Source organism: Hippoglossus hippoglossus, chromosome 22, assembly GCF_009819705.1.
Source record: "Hippoglossus hippoglossus isolate fHipHip1 chromosome 22, fHipHip1.pri, whole genome shotgun sequence".
Classification (NCBI taxonomy): domain Eukaryota; kingdom Metazoa; phylum Chordata; class Actinopteri; order Pleuronectiformes; family Pleuronectidae; genus Hippoglossus; species Hippoglossus hippoglossus.
This window is the reverse complement of record NC_047172.1, coordinates 7,442,160-7,462,341: the sequence shown is the minus strand read 5'-3', so window position 1 is coordinate 7,462,341 and position 20,182 is coordinate 7,442,160. Positions and strand designations below refer to the sequence as shown.

General features: G+C 45.0%; 2 protein-coding genes across 2 annotated transcripts in view; both read right to left on the bottom strand.

Moving 5' to 3' along the window:
* Positions 1-388: 388 nt before the first annotated feature.
* On the bottom strand, positions 389-4,413 carry LOC117756775 (zinc finger protein 770-like). Its single transcript, XM_034577546.1, has 2 exons — positions 4,232-4,413; positions 389-3,897 (listed from the first exon to the last, which is right to left on the bottom strand). The coding sequence occupies exon 2, from the start codon at positions 3,709-3,711 to the stop codon at positions 547-549; it is 3,165 nt and encodes a 1,054-aa protein (XP_034433437.1). The 5' UTR covers positions 3,712-3,897; positions 4,232-4,413; the 3' UTR covers positions 389-546.
* Positions 4,414-6,865: 2,452 nt separating this feature from the next.
* dph6 (diphthamine biosynthesis 6) overlaps positions 6,866-20,182 on the bottom strand; it is a 60,123-nt gene continuing 46,806 nt past the window's right edge. The window contains 8 exon segments of the mRNA XM_034576450.1: positions 6,866-8,610; positions 13,134-13,179; positions 13,181-13,261; positions 13,263-13,367; positions 13,369-13,401; positions 13,403-13,494; positions 13,497-13,524; positions 19,592-19,840. Of these exon segments, the coding sequence (XP_034432341.1) occupies positions 8,492-8,610; positions 13,134-13,179; positions 13,181-13,261; positions 13,263-13,367; positions 13,369-13,401; positions 13,403-13,494; positions 13,497-13,524; positions 19,592-19,840 (753 nt within the window). The 3' untranslated portion in view covers positions 6,866-8,491.

Below are 20,182 nucleotides of genomic sequence, written 5' to 3'. Positions count from 1 at the left end.
ACAGTGTCGTGTAGAGGGTGAGAGGTGTTGTCCATGATGGAGCTCAACTTCGCCAACATCCTCCTCTCACCCACTTCCTCAGTGAACTGCAGAGGGCAGTCCGGGACTGAGCTGGTTCTCCTCACCAGTTTGTTCAGTCTTTTTCGGTCCCTCTCCGTCCACACTCCCAGAAGACAACAGTGTAAAACACAGCAGAAGCCACCACAGCATCATAGAAAGTCCCTAATCGTGTCCTGCACACTCCTGGTGGACCAGTCCAGTTTGTTTGTTGAGGTTGGAAAGTATTGTTTAGAATTATAATGAACGTAAAAAGATTTGAATTATTAAAATGTACATTGTACTATTTGAATATATTTTGAGAATTGTGCAGAGTAAATTGTACAAGATTCACTGTAAAATACAAATGTATTTTTATTTAGAGGAAAAATATGATACACTACACTTCATAAATATATATACAGACATGATATTTATCCAATATCATGATCACCATAAACGCAAGATTGCACACGCGCACAAAAACCCAAACATTTCAGTGTCACGCCATCAATGAGTCTGTCTGTGAGTTCTGACATGTGATCTCTGAGTGAAGGTTTTGCCACAGACGTCACAATTGAACGGCCTCTGACCCGTGTGGACGAGAGAATGCCTCTCAAGTTTGGACGGGGAGACGAAATGTTTGAAGCAGACGTCACAGCGATTCCTCGCGGTCGACTTTGTCCCTTTCGGTTGAACCCGAGCAGGACAGAGATGCTGCTTGAGATCGTCGTCGCTCATGAAGTTTGTCGTGCACTCGCCACAATCAAACACGATCACCGGCTCACACCAGTCCCCGCCTCGGGAATCTGTCTGAAGTAGATTCACAGAACTCACATCACCGAGCACTTTGTTTTTCAGGGAATTAGCCGTCATTCCTTCCCGCTGATGGGGTGTTCCTACGTTATTCGTATTACCCTCGTACTGTGGTGACAAAGGTGGAGCGGCAGTGCTTTGATTTTGGATGAGCTTACTTATTTCAAAGGCAAGCTCGGAGGGAAACGAATAGCTAAACTGATCTGAAGCCTGATCAGAACTGTCTGTAGCTTGATCCACTTTTTCTCCTAATTCATAATTCTCCTCTTGTAAGCCCGTTTCCGGTACTGCCAGCCAGTCGGTGTCGATTGCCTCTGGACAATAAGCTAAATCTCCAGCAGTAAACGAGCTAACACCGGCAGGACTATAATTGGACTCTCTCTGCTCGGTTACTGCATCCAAATTAAAATCTGTACAATAAATAAGGTTTTCAACAGGTTTTTCCTGGAGATGGTTGGTATTTACCATTTCTCTGTGAGAACAATCCAAGATCCTGCTTCTCTGTCTGCACCTGCGCTCATGTAACTTGAGATGGCCGTGCTGGGTGAGCGTTTTGCTGCAAAAGCTGCATTTATACGGCCTCACGCCAGAGTGAGTGAGCAGGTGCCTGGAGAGCTTGTAGGGAGAAGAGAAGTTCTTGCAGCATATTCGACACGTGTGAAGCTTCTTCTTTTTAAAAGAATTGCTTCTGGTGTTTGTCTTAAAGGGACCGTTCACTTTTGCGATCGGTATTTCCGGCCCGGTACAATCCTGCACACCTTTGTCTCGAATTGTCGCACCACGACTAACCGAATGTGTGTCGGTGTTTACAGAGTGTTGCAGAGAAGGGGCACAAACAGTGATCCTCGGGTAAAGCTGCTGCTGCTGATTGTGAGTTTTCAGTTTTTTGATGCTCGCCTGCTGATTGACGGGTTGGGACAGTTTCCTCGTACAATGTCCCCCTTCGTGCGTTTTCAGATGTGTCCTTTGCCTAAAAGCTTTCCCACACGTAGGACACCGAAACGGTTTCAGGCCCGTGTGTACCATCTCATGCCTTTTTAATTTAGAGGGGCTCGGAAAACACTTCAAACACTGGGAGCACTTGTGTCGCGTGTTGCCAGGAATTTGCACTGGTTTAGCCGTCTGTGTCCCTTTAGGAGCTGTTATCAAGGGCAAAACTTCACTTTTCTTGGAGGTTTGTGGAAACAACTGGATCCCTGATTCTGTCTTGACATTATTCTGAACAGTTGCTGTAGAAGGGGTCTGAACCGGGTGTTTTGCAGCAATTACATCACTGCCAGTAAGTGCCTCATTACACTTTTTATGTCGTAACACTTCCTGCACCGGGACGTCTGCTGCCGTCCTCGTGTGGAACCCACTGATGCGTGAAGGCGGCCGATTGATGTACAGCGATCGCTGCTTCTGATATCGGGTCAACAGGTGAGTGCGACAGTGGACCCTCAAGTGGGTTTTCTGCCGAAAGCGCTTTCCGCATAACTCGCAGCTGAAGGGCCTTTGTCCGGTGTGAATCATCATGTGTCTCTTGAGTTTCGACGGGGATGGAAAACATTTAGAACACGAGCGGCACTGATGTGAAGGGTTGATTCTCCGCTGCTGGAAAGTTTCCCTCGGCTGTTCTGTTGGTGGAACGGACGCAGCCTCCTGAGGAAAAGAGTCCCTGCGATTCTCTCTCTCTGTTTCTGGTTTAACGACGATGTTGAAGTCGGTGAGGTCGGCAGGTTTGGGCTCAGGCACACGTTTGATTGCGTCCGAATTTGACATTTTCACATTATTACAGTTTTGCACAGAGGTGGGACTTCCCAATTCCTTTTGGTTCCAGTGAATTCTACCATGCCGTATTAAATTCACCTCCAAACGAAATGATCTGTTGCAGACCAAGCACCGGAATCGTTTCACATCTTTTTGTGTCAAGTGTTGCGACCCTTGTCCTCCGGACTCGTGACACTGAAAGCTCGGATTTAACGTCTGTTCAGGTTTTACAAATGAATTTAACTTGATTTCAGTCGTGTTCAGTTCATGCAAAGTATTTACACGTATTTCACATTGTAGCTTGAGCTCCACCGACGAGTCCTGATTGCTGGATGGGCGCTGAAGCTGCGTCTCAGGCTGCGGACGTGAGGTTTTACTGTCGTTGGAAAGTCTCAGTCTCGCATTGGCAGCAGAAAGTGGGCATTTATTTTCTGTGCCTAAATGAGTTTTCAAGTGGCCCTTCTGTCGGAAGCTTTTCCAGCAAACTGAACACGAGTAAGGTTTCTGATCCGTGTGGATAAGAAAATGACGTTTTAACTTGGACGGGGAGCAAAAGCCTTTCAGACATTTAGGACACTGGTGTTTCAGAGACATTATTCTTTTACTGGCGCTTCTGGATTCTTGTGACTGAAAGTTCATCTTCCTAGGGCCCTTCTTAAAAATGCTCTGGCCCCTCCCGGGCGGTTTGGACTTGTTGTGAGTTGGAAGGTGAATCCACAGCTGGAGAGATGAATGAAAAGACCTTAAGCAGACTTTGCAGGTGTGTCTTTTGTGGCCTTCGCATGCGGATGTGTTCACATTGGGAGGATTGACCAGATCCTGATGCACCGGATCCACATCATGCGAGACAGTCTCTGTGACTTCAGTTACACGTGACGTGGTTTTGAACTGGTTTCCAGTCTCTGACACAGGGAAGACAAACGGTTGTGCTTCTCCCACTGGTGCTGGGGAGGCCACAGAGGAAGTCACAGTGGATGGGATTTCAGCCCAGTTGCCACCGACCGCGCATGCTCGTCCCCGCCACTGGTTTATCACAGCTTGGTCGCTGGTGATTGGTTGAAGTAACCTCCGGTGGCGTGCCCGCCGCTGGAGGCCGTGAGCGGTGGACATTCTGCAGATGTAGTTTTAAATGATGAGACTGGTTGAAGGCTTTCCCACAGGATCCACAGCTGAAGGGCTTCTGGCCGGTGTGGATCAGATGGTGTCCTCTTCAGTTTGGACGGCGTTGGAACGTTTTGGGACAATCGGGCACCGATGCATTTTGAAATCACCGATGGATGTTGGTTCTTATTAAACCTGGAGCAAAGCAGATGACATAAACATTGAAAACAATGGAACTCCACAAAGGGGCATTTAATGGATAAACAGAACTGAAAACAATACAACAAACTCCTCTGTAAATAACATTCAATTAATATATTTAATTAACCGCAGTTATGAATTTAATGTGTACAATACATGACAGTGACATATTTGTACAGCACTTCCCACTCATGTGACCGACAATACACGCTAACAACACAGGAACTTGACAATGGCGATAATAACAACACAACAAAAACATGCAGCAAACGTCAAAACTAACCAGCAACCGTTTGAATTGCTGATCTACCGCGTCAGAAACACTTACTATGAACGTTTAAAGCCCCATTACAACGGGTGAATTCATCGTTAGCTGACAGGTTGAGACACCGTGTTAGCTTCGTTGCTAACGATGCAGCTGTCTCTGAGGCCTTTTCCGGGAACACGCGTGTACGTCGCTGGAAATGTTTCGACGAGAAACAAAGGTCCGATCCGCTGGAGACGTGCAGAAGAGAGGAGACATCTTGCCTGGATATTAGAGAGGTTTCATTTTTTTAGTTTGACAACATCAGCTCAGTATAAAGATGTGAATCTACCACATCCCATCAATCACCTTAATTTTTCAGTGATCAAAAAAGACAAAATGATAATAGATAAAATATAAATCTTCACCCACAACAGGAGCATTGTCTATTTATTTAGTCTATATAATAAAAACATTGTGAGTATATAGTCATCATACTTTGTACTTCTTCTTGCTCCCTTTTGATTTTGTGAGTTGAATCATTTAAGTATTTGTAAATAAATTTTTTTTCCACTTGTTTGTATAATTTATCTTTTTTGAATTTACATGTTCGAAATACATAAAAAGGAATGAATGAATACTTCATTCACATCTTCACACATCCACACATTTGTAGCCAGTGAAATTATTGTACTGCCAACTGGTGTTATTCTGGACTCCAATAACCTTACAATTAAATACTACATCTCCATTTAACCATATGTATTAAACAATGTTATTCATTACGCAACAAAATAATTTATTGACTCAGATTATATTATATACACCCTTTTATTGACAACAAAAACTGTGAGTATAGTAGTATATTTTACCAGATATAAACTGTACATCAGCACATCGCTGTGAAGTCTATAAAATAATGTCTGGTATAATATTAAAATGTTGACTAACTGTACATATTTACAGTTCATGTGCTCAGAAGGCCCTGATGAGTGGGTATGAATGTAAGTGATTGTAATGAGTATAATATCCACAGGGCTGAGGCGTATTGAAGATGATATTTCACCAGTGTTATTAAATATATGTTCATGTTCATAATCGATACACAACACATCTGAGTGTGAAGTCAGTGCAGCTGCTCTCCTTTGCTGTGTCAGAGGATTGTGTTGTCTGACGTTGGCAATGTATACATGTGTTGAACAACTTCTGTGTTTGGTGTTTTGTACCAAAATACTGACAGGCTACGATAGTCCGAGCACCTACCTCACGCACGGCTGAACAGTCCTGAGTCCTTAGGAAAAACAGGACGTGGTGTGATAACCTAAACAATTTATCGGTAATAAGACATCATCCCAAACTATGGAAAATCAAATCTGTGGGTTATTCTCTGAAAAGTTAACAAATAATGAAGAAAAATGTTCTGTTTATGCAATTCTTGGATCCGCCAGCCGTTTCCTCAGCAACATTTAGTGTGTTCTTTTCAGGCCCAGGCATCATCCCTCCACTAAGTATGATGGAAATCAGTGAAGTAGTTTTTGTGTAATCTTGTTAACAAATAAACCAACAATAAAGTGAAGACATATCCTTCTGGGTGGAGATTTAAAAAAAAGTGACAGCAGTTGACAATATTGAGAACTGTTTAGAATTGGATTGATTTTGACTCTGAGACATTTTTAAAAGTCATCTTTTGAGATAATGAAGCTCTCAGGCTATAAGTAAAAAAATGCTCTGTAGTCTCAAATTGCAATCGTTATGTTGACCACAAGAGGGCAGCAGACACCACTCAATGGCATGTGATGGCTTGCCAGTCAAGCAGATAGAGCAAGTTTAATCAAGTCAGAGCAGTGACTGCATAATCATGCGTTTACAAAATGCCAGGAGAATAAATCAATGCATTATGAAACAAAAATGACTCAAACATAAAAACAAAACAAACCGCAGCCATGGAGGCAAACAGACGGCAGCGTGAGGAGGCGTCTTGTGCAGCTCGGTCGCTCCTGAGAAAGAATCCTATACTGTAGCCCAGTGCTGTGGGGAGAGCGAGTCACACACACAAACACACACACACACGTCAGCCTGGTTTGGCCTGGAGCAGGAAACGCAGAGTTTAAAGTCCATGTACAAGGCCACAATGACAAGGGCCGCGGGCTGGTACGCTGCACACAAAGGACAACGTTAGCCACAGCAGCTAGTTGGTTTGCCGCGTGGTTGCAGGTCAGCTCGGTCGAAACTGTACATTTGACAAAACACGTGAGGAAACCAAATGTCACCCTGTCTTTTCTCATTCTGTGAAGAAAACACGGCGGTGCGGTGAGGACACAAACAAATGTGTCTGCCACGGGCCGTCGTACCGGCTGGGATGAGGGTGTGAGGACATACTAGTGGCTTTACCCGCGTCTGTATGAAAACATGGCCACTGAGAGACAGCGTGTCGTGTTCGCAGCGTGATCGACACGTGGTCATTGAGCATCGAGTTTTAGTTTTGTAATTACCACCATGTGAGTGTTGTTGAAAATGGCCAAATAAAACCTATTTAGAGGAAACGTCTTGGTTGGTTGTGTGTGTCATGGCCAAATCTGTCACCGTTAAAAAGAAACACTTATCGAAACTACTCCAACATAAGGAAATATTTACCTCCGCCAAGGAAGTCATGTTTTCACCCGTGTCCATTTCTTTGTTTTGAGATTACACAAAAACCTCTCCACGTGTTACCACAAAACCTGGAATCATTAAATACTGGTGCAGATCTGGATCAGGGGCTGCATCCTGGAATAACCTTTTTTTCCCCCTACTACCTTTAATATTATGATTGCAGTTATTTTATTGTTGTTGCTTTTTTTGACAGTTTCACAAATTTCCCCAGAGAATGAAAAATCAGGCACCTTAAGGGAACTGATATTTACGATGGTACAGTTTGAATGGATTTAAAGGGACTGTTGAGCCTTGAGTGCCATTCTAGTTGTGAATGGAATATATGTTTTTTTATTTACTTGATTAAAGTATACAAATACATAATAAAAGTACTTTGTTGAAAAAAAAAAAAACACCCATAACTTAGCACTGATCCGACAGCTGCATCATTCAAAGAAATTCTGGATCTCCCCTGGTGGGGACTTTTTAAAACCACGTGCGTGAACATTAACACACCGTATATATTTATGGGGCATTGGTTTGCTCGCCCTCATAAATAATTGCTTGTTTGTGTTTTTTCAAGCCTCAATAAAAATCTTCGGGCTCTATTGTTCAATTTTTGATAACAACAATCAAAACAATATTGTGGAGGGTGAGGATCAATAGCTCCACTCCACCGTCTCTCCTCTTCATCACGGGCGCGAGGAAGAGAATAGCCGGAGTGAAGATGCATTCCAACTCGGTCGTCAATACGGTTCATGATCTTTGAGAAAAGAAATGTTCCAGGAGCAATGGTTAATGGTGTTATTTTCTCCCCACGTCGTCACACTGACACACACACACACACACACTGACACACACACAAACACACACACGTGCCCTGCAGCTGTGTGTGGTAGCGTCTCTCTCCTATTAACCAGGCTGCCTTAGAATCAATACAAAACATAAAGAGGCTTAATCTTTTCAGGTGCTTGGTGCTGATTGCCCATTACACAATAATAACACACCTTGAATCCCATGGACCATGAGAGCACAGAAACACAGCCCCCCCCCCCCCACTCATCCACACACATTACACACGGCTACACACCAGACACACAGTAAATCTATAGGTTTACAACTGAACAGATGGTGTCAATGGTGGCGCTGGGCCTTTATGAGGGGTGTTAGTTAGCGTGCTAAGAGAAATTCCACCAGAAACAGTAGGATTCAGGGGGGATAGAGTTTATCGCCTCGTGGAATGAGACGCTGCTACTGTCTCCGTTTGTAGACTGTGCTCTGTTTGTCCGCTGGCATGCAGGCTTGGGTTGCTAGAAGTTCCACAAGTCTCATCTCCGCGGGCAGAGCAACAGCTGCTTGCAGGCCAACAGCTCCAGCCGAGGACACCGAGGATTAACGGCCAAAGTTCTGGTGGTGTGAAGTGGAATAAACACTTCCTCGAAACCGCACACCGACAAAACCACTTGGAGACGGAGCTTTGCATTTCGACGGCCGGCGCTGATGAACATTCAATATTAATGAGCAGTTCTGCAGGTCGTTTATTTTCTTTTCCACAGTCGCTGATGGTCCCGGTTTTAAGTGACTTACAAACGGGACCATCGGCGGCAGTAAGTCATTAGGTGTCGGGCTGTCAGAGCGGCTCCTCCACAAACGACCCGCTGAATTCCAGTGCTGTGGATGACCGGAGTCCGGCTGTTGACACTGGCTGTGTTTCTATAAACTGAGCCAGCAGGACAGGTGGAGGATCTGGGAGCCGGGCAAGTCCAGGACTGGAACCAGGGCCACTGACGGACTGGACCCTTCCAGGGAGCGTCTTAAACTTTCTTCAAGTCCTGGCGGGTAGAGGTTCAAGAGGGAAGTGGGGGGTGGGGGGGTGGGGGTAAAAGAAGAACAAGTCGTTAGTTTCGTGAGAATTTGAACTGGAGGATCTCAAATAGCCGTCCCACCGGGGCAGTCCCAGGACAGAGGCTGCACTTAACCCTTCGACCGGGGAACATGGGCCTGTTTACAAATGATTGGCATTCTTACATCCATGGCAGATTGCAATCCCCCACCCCCCCACCCCCATTTCAACCTCCTGCAGTGCAGACATATGGTCAGCAAGGACTGAACTCTAATCTACCCCTCCCAAACTTACATACATACAAGCAAACACACCGACGCAAAGGGAAGGGGTGGGGGGCAACCATGGCATGCCCTTTGGACAACTGAGCAGCAGCTTGTTGGGGAAGGGGGGGGGGTCTAGTGGAATGGATCCTCTGCTCCTGTTGTGGTGGGATGTTACGAAGCTGTGTTGGGAGTACTGCTCGGGTGTACAGGAGCTGAGAGATGTTGTTAGTGAGTGTGAGTGTGAGTGAGTGAGTGTGTGTGTGTGTGTGTGTGTGTGTGTGGCCGGACTACAGATGGACAGTGGACAGGCATGTGAGAATTCATTGAGCGTCTCAGAGCCCAGTCCTGATGACAGCCCGTCTATTTAGCAGCAGCCCGCTGGGATACTGCCTCTTCCCTCTTCTGCTCCGCGAGCTAATTGGTCACAAGTGTTCCTGTCTCATGGTTGACTGTCCTCCCTCTTTTCTTCTGATCTAACAGCATGTTGGGACGGGGGGCTCGGGCGTGGTCAACGTGATCCAACGCGGCCGGAACAGAGTTACACATCTGGGAGAGCATAAGTGTGTTGGTGAGATAAGGCGGCAAATGCAAAAGTGACGACACCACACGGTACTGGTGTTTGCTCCAAGCACCTGTACCGTAACTCCTCAAATAGACAAGCACCACATTTTAAACGGCACCTGGCTGGACGGGGTTTTCATAAAAGACGATTCACTTGACCGCAGTAACTGACTCTGCTCGTTTCATTGTCAACATCAATTGTTGCTCACTTCCGTTGTGGTTGTGTTTCCATTGTGTAGTTTTTGCAGCTGTGGCTTTTGCGGTTACGCCATAGGATACATCACGATACATGGGTAACGACACGATATATCATTATTTATTGCGTTACAATAGATATTGCTGTATATAGCAATAGTCTACACAGGATATTGTGCTCACACTATCAGAAACATCAATCTCTTGACATTCACAGTGACATCTGTCTGATATTCAATGTGTAGAAATGAAAATCTGGACCAGTTGTCTAGAGTCTGAGAAGTCAAACACAGTCTCTAGGTCTTTTAATAACATCTACCGGTGCTGCACTGCTGCTGTCTGACATCTGTGTGAACTTGTAGAGAAGCAAAACCAGGACAGAGGTTTCACGAGCAATTCAGTTCTATTTAATAAGCCTCATTCTCTTTCATTCGAAGCGCACGCAGCATGACAACCATCCTCACAAAGAGCCCACACACCCTAATTAGCTAATATGCACTACAGCTTAAAACGCTCCCACTGAACACAGGGAAATTTTAGAGGGCATTAAAGCCTAAATATGTGTTATCAGAGCATGTGATGCACCCTGGGAAAGCGGGATCCTCTGGAGAAGGCTCGCTGACAACACAACGAGCCGGAGAAATCACAGACGAGAGGGTGTGGTTGTATTAGGAGAAGAAACGCTCCCTTTATCGCACCTTCGCACTGAGTCCGTTTTTAAGTCGGGACGTTTTAATCTTTGTACGAACAGATAGGACATAACTGTGCTCTCCATGTGAGATCTCTGTCTGTGTGTGCGTACACAGACAGGCCTGTTTGTACATGGGTGAAAGACACGAGAGGGGGTGAAGGTGACTCGAGCGAGCATGCTATTCTGTGTTTTTTTATTAGTTATAAGCGAGTAATTACACAGACCGCTTTGCCCCAATCCCTAGAAATTCTTCTTTAAAGTAACACAAAAAAAATCGTATGAGCGCTTCCCATCACTCACCCCCGTCCCCTGGTCTCACAGCCCCCCCGCACGGGGAGCCCCATTGAGAGGCCCAGGCAGGAAGATTCAAAAGCCATCACATTAGCAATGGGATGGAACTAAACCATCTACCCAAGAGGACCGGCCATTATTCTGCTTCACGGAGAAAACACAGGGAGCTGAAAGGGCTGCTGGTAAATCTCAGTGTTTTTAAAACTAAACCAATACAAATCCCCACAACGCCAACAGCTTTTTTTAAAAACTAATTATTACATATATATTATAAGCCTAAGTGAATTGAAGAAGGGGTATCACTGTCAGTGAAGGCTGTGGTATAAAGGGGGAGTGGCATAGCTGATGCCTGCTGGGCTTATGGGGCTTTTAAGCAGTGGCCGAGGCCCAGAGCCAGTGCTTTTTATACGTGCTACACTGACTTAATTTGACCAAACTGGTCAAATTAACCAGTAAACAAGGATTTAATTAGAAACTGCTCATGAAGATCATTCATGTAATCGTAGGACAATGAAAACAGAGGGGGAGGGGCTGAGTGTGTGGAGGAGGAGCCACAGAGTTTCCTCAAAGCAGCTTTTTATCAATAACCTAATATTAACGCCAACAAGAAATATAACTATAGAGATTTATTATATGACTCATTATATGACTTTGCAATTCCCCTCAGCTCTTAAGAGGTTTAGTGTCTTTTGGTTTATTGTTTTGGTTTTGCTTCACTTCCTGCCCAGCACCAAACAGCAACTGTCAAATTACCATTATGGAGCATTTGGTTGTAACCATATATTTTATTTGTTCATGTAAATATTGCTCCATACTTACTGAATGTGTAAATGAGCAACTTGTTTGCAAACCCCACTAATCCCACTAATAACTCTGTCTGTCTGTCACTTTTATATTTTCTCGACTATCGCCCATCTGATTGACTTCGAACATGACAGTGTCAACCAAGTATTATTTGTGAGAAGGTCTCCACACCTCTACCCTCAACCCGCCCATTTATTTATAACTGCACTTGCTGTTACCATGAGTGACATCAACAGTGATATCACAATTTGTACAGAGTCCCATCACACTATTCTATTGTAACAGTGCCACGCATGTGAAAACCCTGTTGTGCTCACACCAGCTCGTTTCTGCTGGTTTTGTTGGAGCTGCGCGGGGCCTATCTTTGAGAGAACCTTTCTATCGTAAGTAACAGGTTGAGACAAGATGTTTAAGGTTTCATTTGGAGCATATGTCATGTCTTTCAGCTGTAAATCCTGACGCAAGTAACCGGAGGAGGGGGGGGGGGTTGTTCAGTCACATTCTGCTCCGGCGTTGTTGTCTGTCTGCCCGCTGACAGCAGCAGTTGCCAGGCTGAGCGCCAGAGGTGTTACTTTTCTTCCTTTGACTTTTTGGATTCATCACCCAATGAGCAGAGGCTGTGACCCATGAAGAAGCCCGTGGGGGGGGCTTCCAGGGCCCGGCTGTGCGTGCAGAGTAAGGTAACAGATTCCAGCTCGATGATGAGTCAGTAAATGGTTTTAGGGAAGTAGCCAGTGCAGCCTATAATCAACGACACATACATGTCAAGGGTAAAGATCTAGGTTGACTGTGCTCCAGAAAACCAATGAGCCATCGACAGAATAAAAGGCTTCTATTTAAAAAAAAACATTATATTATTCATACGAGAATCTCTTATTTAAAATGTACAGTTGAGATATTTAATAATAGTTTCCCTCACGGTGAACTCTTCCATTTAGATAATGACAGACTAAATAAATGACAACATCGTATATATATCATGAAACAATGCTCATAAAAATTATATATATTCAGGCAACACACAAATAGCGCCGTTCTGTCGCACACATCAACGCATATTCTTAACATTCATCACAGTTAACCTAATTTCATGTCCTCCATAAGATGAGTTGCGTCGAAGCTAAAAAATGACAGTAAGATGGCTATGTTTGGCACGGATTCAAAAATGTTAATTGACTGCTCCGGCGGTGATTTGACAAGTGAGCTCGTGTGATCGATGTGCTCGTCGCCCCCTTTCTCCCTCGGAGAGAACATCTCTCAGGATAAAACAAATTCCGCCGCACATATGTCTTGGTGGGAACCTAGAAACCTGGGAGCAGTAGATGGTGGCGTATAAAAGTGTAATGATGACAAAAGACCGCCAGCTTGCTTGGGTTACTGTACACAGTGCAGACACAACAAAATGACTTACAATAATTAAACACAGGAAGCGGCGGATATCCTCTGGAGAGGCTGCTTTCTGGAATACTTTCTGGAGTTTACTTAACCAGCCTCAGCTCAAACTTTCTTTGAAAGGAGAGTGCAAAGAGAGACGGGCTGTCACTTTGTTTTCATTAATGCAGCGACGGGAGGCCTCACTTCACCAAGAGCGGTGCGCCTCAGAAGTGTAACAGCTTATTAGGATAAATCCTCTTAATGCGTGTAAATATTTGACCGGTTTAAAAGGCTTGTGTGTAGTGTCTTGAGTGAGATACGCTGACGTACCTTTAATAATCTGCTGTGCCAGTGAGTGGCCGCGCTTGTAAAACACGCAGGGCGCACAGTGGCACCAGCTCAGCATCCATCTTCTTCATGGCTTTCTTGAACGTGACGGCGACTGCTTCCGTTACATACCTGCACGTCCTTGACCTCCGGGTCATCAGCGGGCACGGCCAGGGAGAGGGAAAGTGACGCGCTGCACTTGTCGGCGGACATTACGGTGCAGCACTCTATGGACCCTGCAGGCCACCTTCGCAGTCATGTGACAGGAAGTCCCTCTTGGTGTAATCAGCCTGGACGGCGGTTACGTGAAGCTCAACGGCTGCACCCTTGGGCAAGGCAGGTACCACGGCGACCAGTAGAGGCAGGGTTTGATGTCAGGTTGCCACAACAAGTCCTGCAATGCACACAGATGGTATTCAAATGAACTGGCTGGTAAATTATATACACACACACACACGAGTCGCACACTACGAATCAAACGTATGGCCCTCCTGCTGAGATCCATTCTGACCACAAACGCTCCTCCATCAACATTATCGTAAAAACACGTCAAACAAATTCTGCCACGCTGCACTAAGACGGACTTTTCACTCCGCAGACTGACAGGCTATCAATTAACTGGAGATTGGGAGGTGACCCTTGCTAATGATAGTGTACAAACAATCCTGAGAGAATCCATAATGCTCACAGCCGCTCGTCCGCTTCGAGCTGCATTTGCTGACATGACAGGTCCCATTTAAGATGACTCCTCACCTCTCTGAGAAGATCACTCACAACCTGCTATGGCAGCTTCGCCACATACATGTTTAGTAGAAAACCGTCTCGATTTTTATCTGCAGAGCCAAGAAATTCTCGTTATTCTTTTCTCCTCCTCCTCCGGACCGAGGGGCCATTAGCAGTAACAAAATGTCTTGGAGCAGTGCTACAATGTGGCCCTCTAATAATACTTGGTTGTGGCTTCATCTGCTAATGGGAGAGAAATGAGTGTTTTATATAACCATCGTTTCGGTTGGAGTCGATAGGGCAAACACACTTAACCCCCTTTTCAGTCGGCTGGATCAATTTTCATCCACTTACACCCCACTTCGTAAGTGCAGAATAATAACAGGTTACTTGCATTTTATTTTGATATTCACTCACAAAAAAGAGAGAGAAATCATTGACAAGAGCGGATGACGGCCTCTTTGTCCCTTCAACTGACGGCTCGCCGCGTCCCAGTCGGCCAGACTCGCTGGAGCAACACTTACCATCAGATTAAACTTGAGCAAACGCTTAATTGTGTATCAGCAGCTAACCTCTTGCCTTGGAGAGTGGAAAAAAGGGGCCCTGAATGTGTACGAGTGCAGGGCTTTAAGGTTGAGATTTCTTTACTCTGCTGATTCTGAAGAGCGCCGAGCTGCCGGTGATCAACAATAACAATCACGGGAGAGGAGAACAATAGCCGTGTCGGCGCAGACCTCTTAGCATGTCAGACAAAGTGACAGCACACATACGTGTCCGATGCTTTGATAAATGTTATATTAGCACTTCTGGCGCTGGCTGGGGGAATTCTCCTGGAGGGAACTGCTCGTGCACTTGTCAATAGTGATTGAACATGGAGCAGAGAGCGGGAACTGGGGGAGAGAAGTGACAGGACAGGGGGCCTTGCTCAGCCAGGCTTAAAGGCCACCCTGCAGGCCCTGGGTGCCGAGGTACTGTACCCGGCCGGCTGTCCGCAAGGAGATCAGGGGATTCAGCACTCTGCTCCAGCCTCTGGCAGGACTTTCTTCTCACAGCACAGTTGCTGAGTTTTTTGTCAGAGCTGTCGGACAAGGTTACATCAGTATCTGTTTGTTTCTTTATTAATGTCTGCACCAAGATGTTACATTAGGTGGGGAAGTTTGTTCAGCAGTTCTGTGCAGCTGAATCTGCCAAAGGTGCATTGTTGCGTGTGTGCTCGTGTGTGTGTGCTTGCGCGTGTGTGCTTGTGTGTGTGTGTGTATTTCTGCTGTTTTCAGACACGATCTCATGAAAATTTCGGGAAAAATCGGATCCGGAGTGTTCAGAGGAAGGGTGGCGCCTGAGTAGTGCACGCAGGAGGCATGAATTATGCTGCGTTTCTCACCAGACGTTGTCGAATCTCGTCGGCTTTCCAACTTGATCTCTGTCTTCTAAAATGTATGCTTCCCCTTTTTCATCCTCAGATATTTGGGTTTTCTTTGAGTATTTTACAGTTTTGCGTCATGTCTGGATTCTTCAGACATGATCCTGCTGTATTTTCACATGGTTGTCACTGGACATTTGTTTTCCTGGCCAGAATTTGCGTCGTCATGTACGGCCCCTCCAGATAATTTCAGGAGATTATCTGGAGTTCAGTGCATGTCTGAAAGCATTCACACTGTGGTCAGAGCTCCATCACAGTGTTTCCCTGCCAGTAGAAAGAGAGGGGGGAAACGCTGGCTGATATCCTGACCAGAAATCATTTGTTAAATTAAGCCAATAAAACACAAACTTTGATATATGGTCGAGCTTAGTGCTGGAGTGGCAAGTTCACAGGGCAGGAGGGTGGCAATGGGAGTGTGTGAGTGTGTGTGTGTGTGCAACCACTTAACACAATCCATCTCATTACTCCATTTCCCCTCAGTTGCAGGGCGTGCAGCCGTTCTTCCAGTGCTTTCTCACTCCGCAGGCAGCAGGTAAACGCATGAAGTCTAAATCTGCTTGGCTCAGCTCTCCACGCTGATGGGGTGTGACCTGCCTCTTCTTATGTTTGTTTTCTTTCTCCCCACTTTCCTCCCTCTCACTCGCGCCCATGCGCCCGGAGCGTGCGGCAGGGGCAGGATGGCTGAGAGGCGTAAAAGCCGAACGGTAAACACGGTAATAAGGAAGTGGTGTAAAGGCGAGGAACAGCGGGGAGCTGATGGGACTGCGCTGCTTAGCCAGTTCCCCTACATTTCCTGCCCAGCGGGACACCTCCAGCATGTGGCTCTATGTCTCAGCACTTACTGTAGTGCTGTCAGCCTGCCGTAATATCCCCTCCCATTCACTCTCCTTTCTCCAGATTCCACTCTGAAGCTCATCAGATTGTTTGTGTAAATGAATCACACAGGGTCGAGTCCGCGGGGTGAGGAAAAGTTTAAGAATGAGGCCATTAAAAAAACATGGCAGAGGCCAAGATAGCTTCAAAAAGTCCGAAGTAAGCAGGAGAGAAATAATGACGAGACGGTTTTACTGTGGTATTCAGGGGAGAAACTCTCCACACTGCAATTTCATTACCGCTGCAAAGATGTTTCCACCCTTGTCCATTTGTTTGTTTGTCAGCAGGATTACGCAGAAACTACTGAACGGATTTCCACGAAACTTGGTTTCGGGACATGGTCCAATAAAGATCCCCATAAAATGTTGGTGCAGATCAAATAATTATTGATCACTTTAGCTGCTTTCAGTCACACACACTGAACTCCAGAGAACTTCCGGACATTCTCCGGAGGGGCTGTATCTGAGTAAGAGCCTCCGGACTTTCTATGGTCTTTCCTGGGGCAAGTCCCAAGATCCTCCACAGGATTCACCGCGAGCAGCTGGGACGCAATAATGAAAATAGAAACATAACTTTCTGATCCAACATTTGGCGTGGATCTGAATCAGGGGGGCGGATCAAGGATTTTTTTTTTACTGTCTTTAACAATGTAAAATGTGGCGTTTTTTCAACATTTCTGTTAATTTCTCAAAAACAATTAATGGATTTTGATGAAAAAACAGAGATGTTAAGTGGACTTAATATCACAAGTGTGTGAAATTTGGTGCAGATCCAAATAAAAACTTTTCACACGTTATAAAAATGTAGCACGCTTAATAATAATTTTCCTCTATGACACCTTTTCAGAACGTGTTATTGCAACACAGAGGGACGTCTGTTTAACATTTATTGACTTATCACATCAACATCTCCATGTTCATCAAACCCGTCGCACACACACTTGCACACACAAAGACAAACAGGCTCTTTGTGGTTTAATGCACCGTAAATGCAATTTCACACTTGTGGAGACTCCAGTATGCTCCCAATTAACCCTGCGAGCTTCTTCATCCACCTGATTAGATAAATTATCAACGCACAACAACAACATGGCTTCACAGACGGGCTAAGCGCTGGTGTTTCCGTCATAATGCACTTCACCCGTTTGGTGGATGGAAATACAACAGGTACGACACTTATATGTACGTAAGAGTGCAAGGCTACATAATATAAAATGTCATACTAATAAACTTCAATAACTGAGCCTGATATTACAAGTTGTGGCCATAGTTTCTTTAAAAGCCAAAATGTGATCATAATACATAATAAATAAGACTTTCGGGACAAACAATGAAATGAGAAAGAATAAGTACAAGTGTAAATATGCAGTTTAATGACTAATTAACCAACTAACTCAAAATAAAATTCAATATGACGCATTTAACTTCTTTAAACTACCACTGCGACATTTAAAGATTGAATAAAACTATATGGTATAATGTTTATATCAAAGTTTAATTTGGCACTTTATATTTACATTTACACGTAACAGATAATTATGTAGCAACTATCATAATTCAATTTCTAGTGTATTTACATTTTGTGAGATCTGCCCTATTTTTCATGCATTTCTCTGCAGCTTCATTTCTGAAAAAGACTTCATTATGAAGTATTACGTTACTAACTCGGAGAGTAAATTTGCGTCGGCTGTGTGTTTGAATGGATCCCCACATAAAGCTGCTTGTAAATGAAGGTGGAACAACAGGTGGAAACTATGTTCTAACTGTTCTCTGTGGGAGTTTTGTTACCAGTGTTTGACCCGAGTTAAAGATCGTAATTACAGTCAGTTCAGATGAGCACCGGTGCTGTGGATAATCCCCCCCGCCCCCGGCTGAGAGCATCTCACCATGTTTAGGATAAAACACTCGCCACAGCTGCTCTCTCCCTATCTTTACCTGTGCATCTGCATCTGAAGGGAAAGAGAGGGGCACGTTTTGACAGCTGAGCTCGAAAGGCCGACCAAGACAATTTATCTAATTAAGTCAAAGTGAGGTTGGGTTCGTCACCCAGCACCTAAACTCAATCTGGAAGTCTTTCGGAAATTAGACATGGTCTCCCCATAGAAATCCTGGGTTATGCAAATGAGTAGTGTTGCTTCTTCTGAAACCCCACGTGGAAGCACAGCAGATGGGCGATGCTGTCCACCTTCAGTGACCTCTGACCCAAAGCTTTGCCTCTAGTTAGGCCTGTTATCCAAACAACCCAATCTACATGCTAAATTGATACTACGCTTTCAGCACTTCAAAACTAGAAGGGCACTTGGAGAGCGCATACCTTAACGCCTTATCTCGCCATGTTTAAGAAATCGAAAGAAAAATTCCTGGAGCCACCCATTGATCCGCATCTGCTCCAAGATTTTAAATTCCTTTGCTGTAACCACACACTTCCACCAAATTACGTAGAAATCGGTTGAGTGTTTTCAGTTTTATCCTGCTAACTTACAAACAGATAAGCAAATGAGAACAAATGAAAACATAACCTCCATTGCAGACGTAGTGTGTCATATAAATTCACAAGTAGTTACCAGCTCCTGACTGAAACACACTGAACGTATTTAAAGTGGAATTTTGGAATGAACATTTAAAAGGTTTAGAAAATATGATTTCTGGCATTAATATTATACATTTAGATTTTCCATGCACTGCTTTACTTTTGAGGAAGTGACACAAAGTTGACATCCACTCCGCAGTCTCTAACACGGCTCACCAAGCGCACAGAGCCACATGTTGGAGGTGGGCTCCTGACGTTTTTCCCTGAGGCCCTGCTCCCATGGCGAGACAGATTATTGTGGGAGGAGAAGGGCTGCCAGGGGAGACTGGTGCCCCCGTTAGACGTGTGGAGGCAGGGGTTGTAAGCTGGGGCGGCGGAGTGGAGGGAAGGATGGAGGGAGGGTGGCAGGAAAGAGGGGTGGAGAGGGGGATAAGCTGCTCGGAGAGTTGAACGGAGCTCCAAAACGGTGTGTGGGGGCAAAGGATTAGGGAGGCTCTGAGGAAGACATCTGCTTCTGTGCCGAGCTCCACATTATCAAAGACACCAGCGTTTCCCACATCATCAACTTTTCATGAGCGCACTCGCTGGTAAATATCAGTCGCTGCGGCTCGAGTCTCGAGGGGAAGAGAGGGGGCAAGGAACTTTCGCTTATTTCACAACAACACAAATCTGAAAGGGCCTCTCTGAAAAACTTAGATACATATGAGTTTCTCCTCTTTTACTTATTCATTGAAGCAAGGATCTCACTGTCTTTTAATCCATTAAACATGTGTTCCTCCTATGTGGGTGTAATATCGTATTATGAGTATGATCAATATTTCTTCTGCATCTATAATAAATCAGCCAGACGGAGCTCTTCTCCTTAACGACTGGCACATTTTTCATTAAACAGAAATCTCACTGCACACGGGCTGACCTGCTCTTCCTCTGCGGCCGTCAGCATGCTCTCCCAAACAGCTCTGACGACGGGGATGTCTTGATGTCTCGTGGTGTAGCAGTGAGCCTGGACGACATGAGCCAGAGTCAAGCTGCTGATCACGGCCTCCAGAACCTTCTTCACATGGCTGAAGGACAAGTGGGCCTGCCCCCTGGTGCCAGCCTTCATCAGCTGCAGGGTACAGGGGACCAAGGCAATCTGGCCTGCACAGAAAACGGACTCATCTACCTGGAGAAAAGAACACAGAGGGAAAACAACAGCGTTGAGACTGATTTTTGTTTCATTTAATTTCAATTAAATTTGTTTTAGAACTACCCTCTTATATAAAGTAGACAATTATAAATTTGAACATTGAGTTGCTATTCAATCAGAAAATTAGCCGTCAAGATCCTAATTTTGTTTAATTAATAAAATAAAGGACAATATTCATCAGCGAGGTGTTATAATCAAATTAACATTAATTAAAATCATACGTTTAAGTAGCAGTGCATTAATTAACAAGTTCCACCTCTCCTGTTTTTCAGCATCTTATCACCAACAACTTTCATTTCACAGTTATAAAGCGAGCAG

What these genes read in the sequence shown, in the direction of transcription:
- LOC117756775 (XM_034577546.1), bottom strand. Translation starts at nt 3,711, where the DNA reads ATGTCCACCGCTCACGGCCTCCAGCGGCGGGCACGCCACCGGAGGTTA.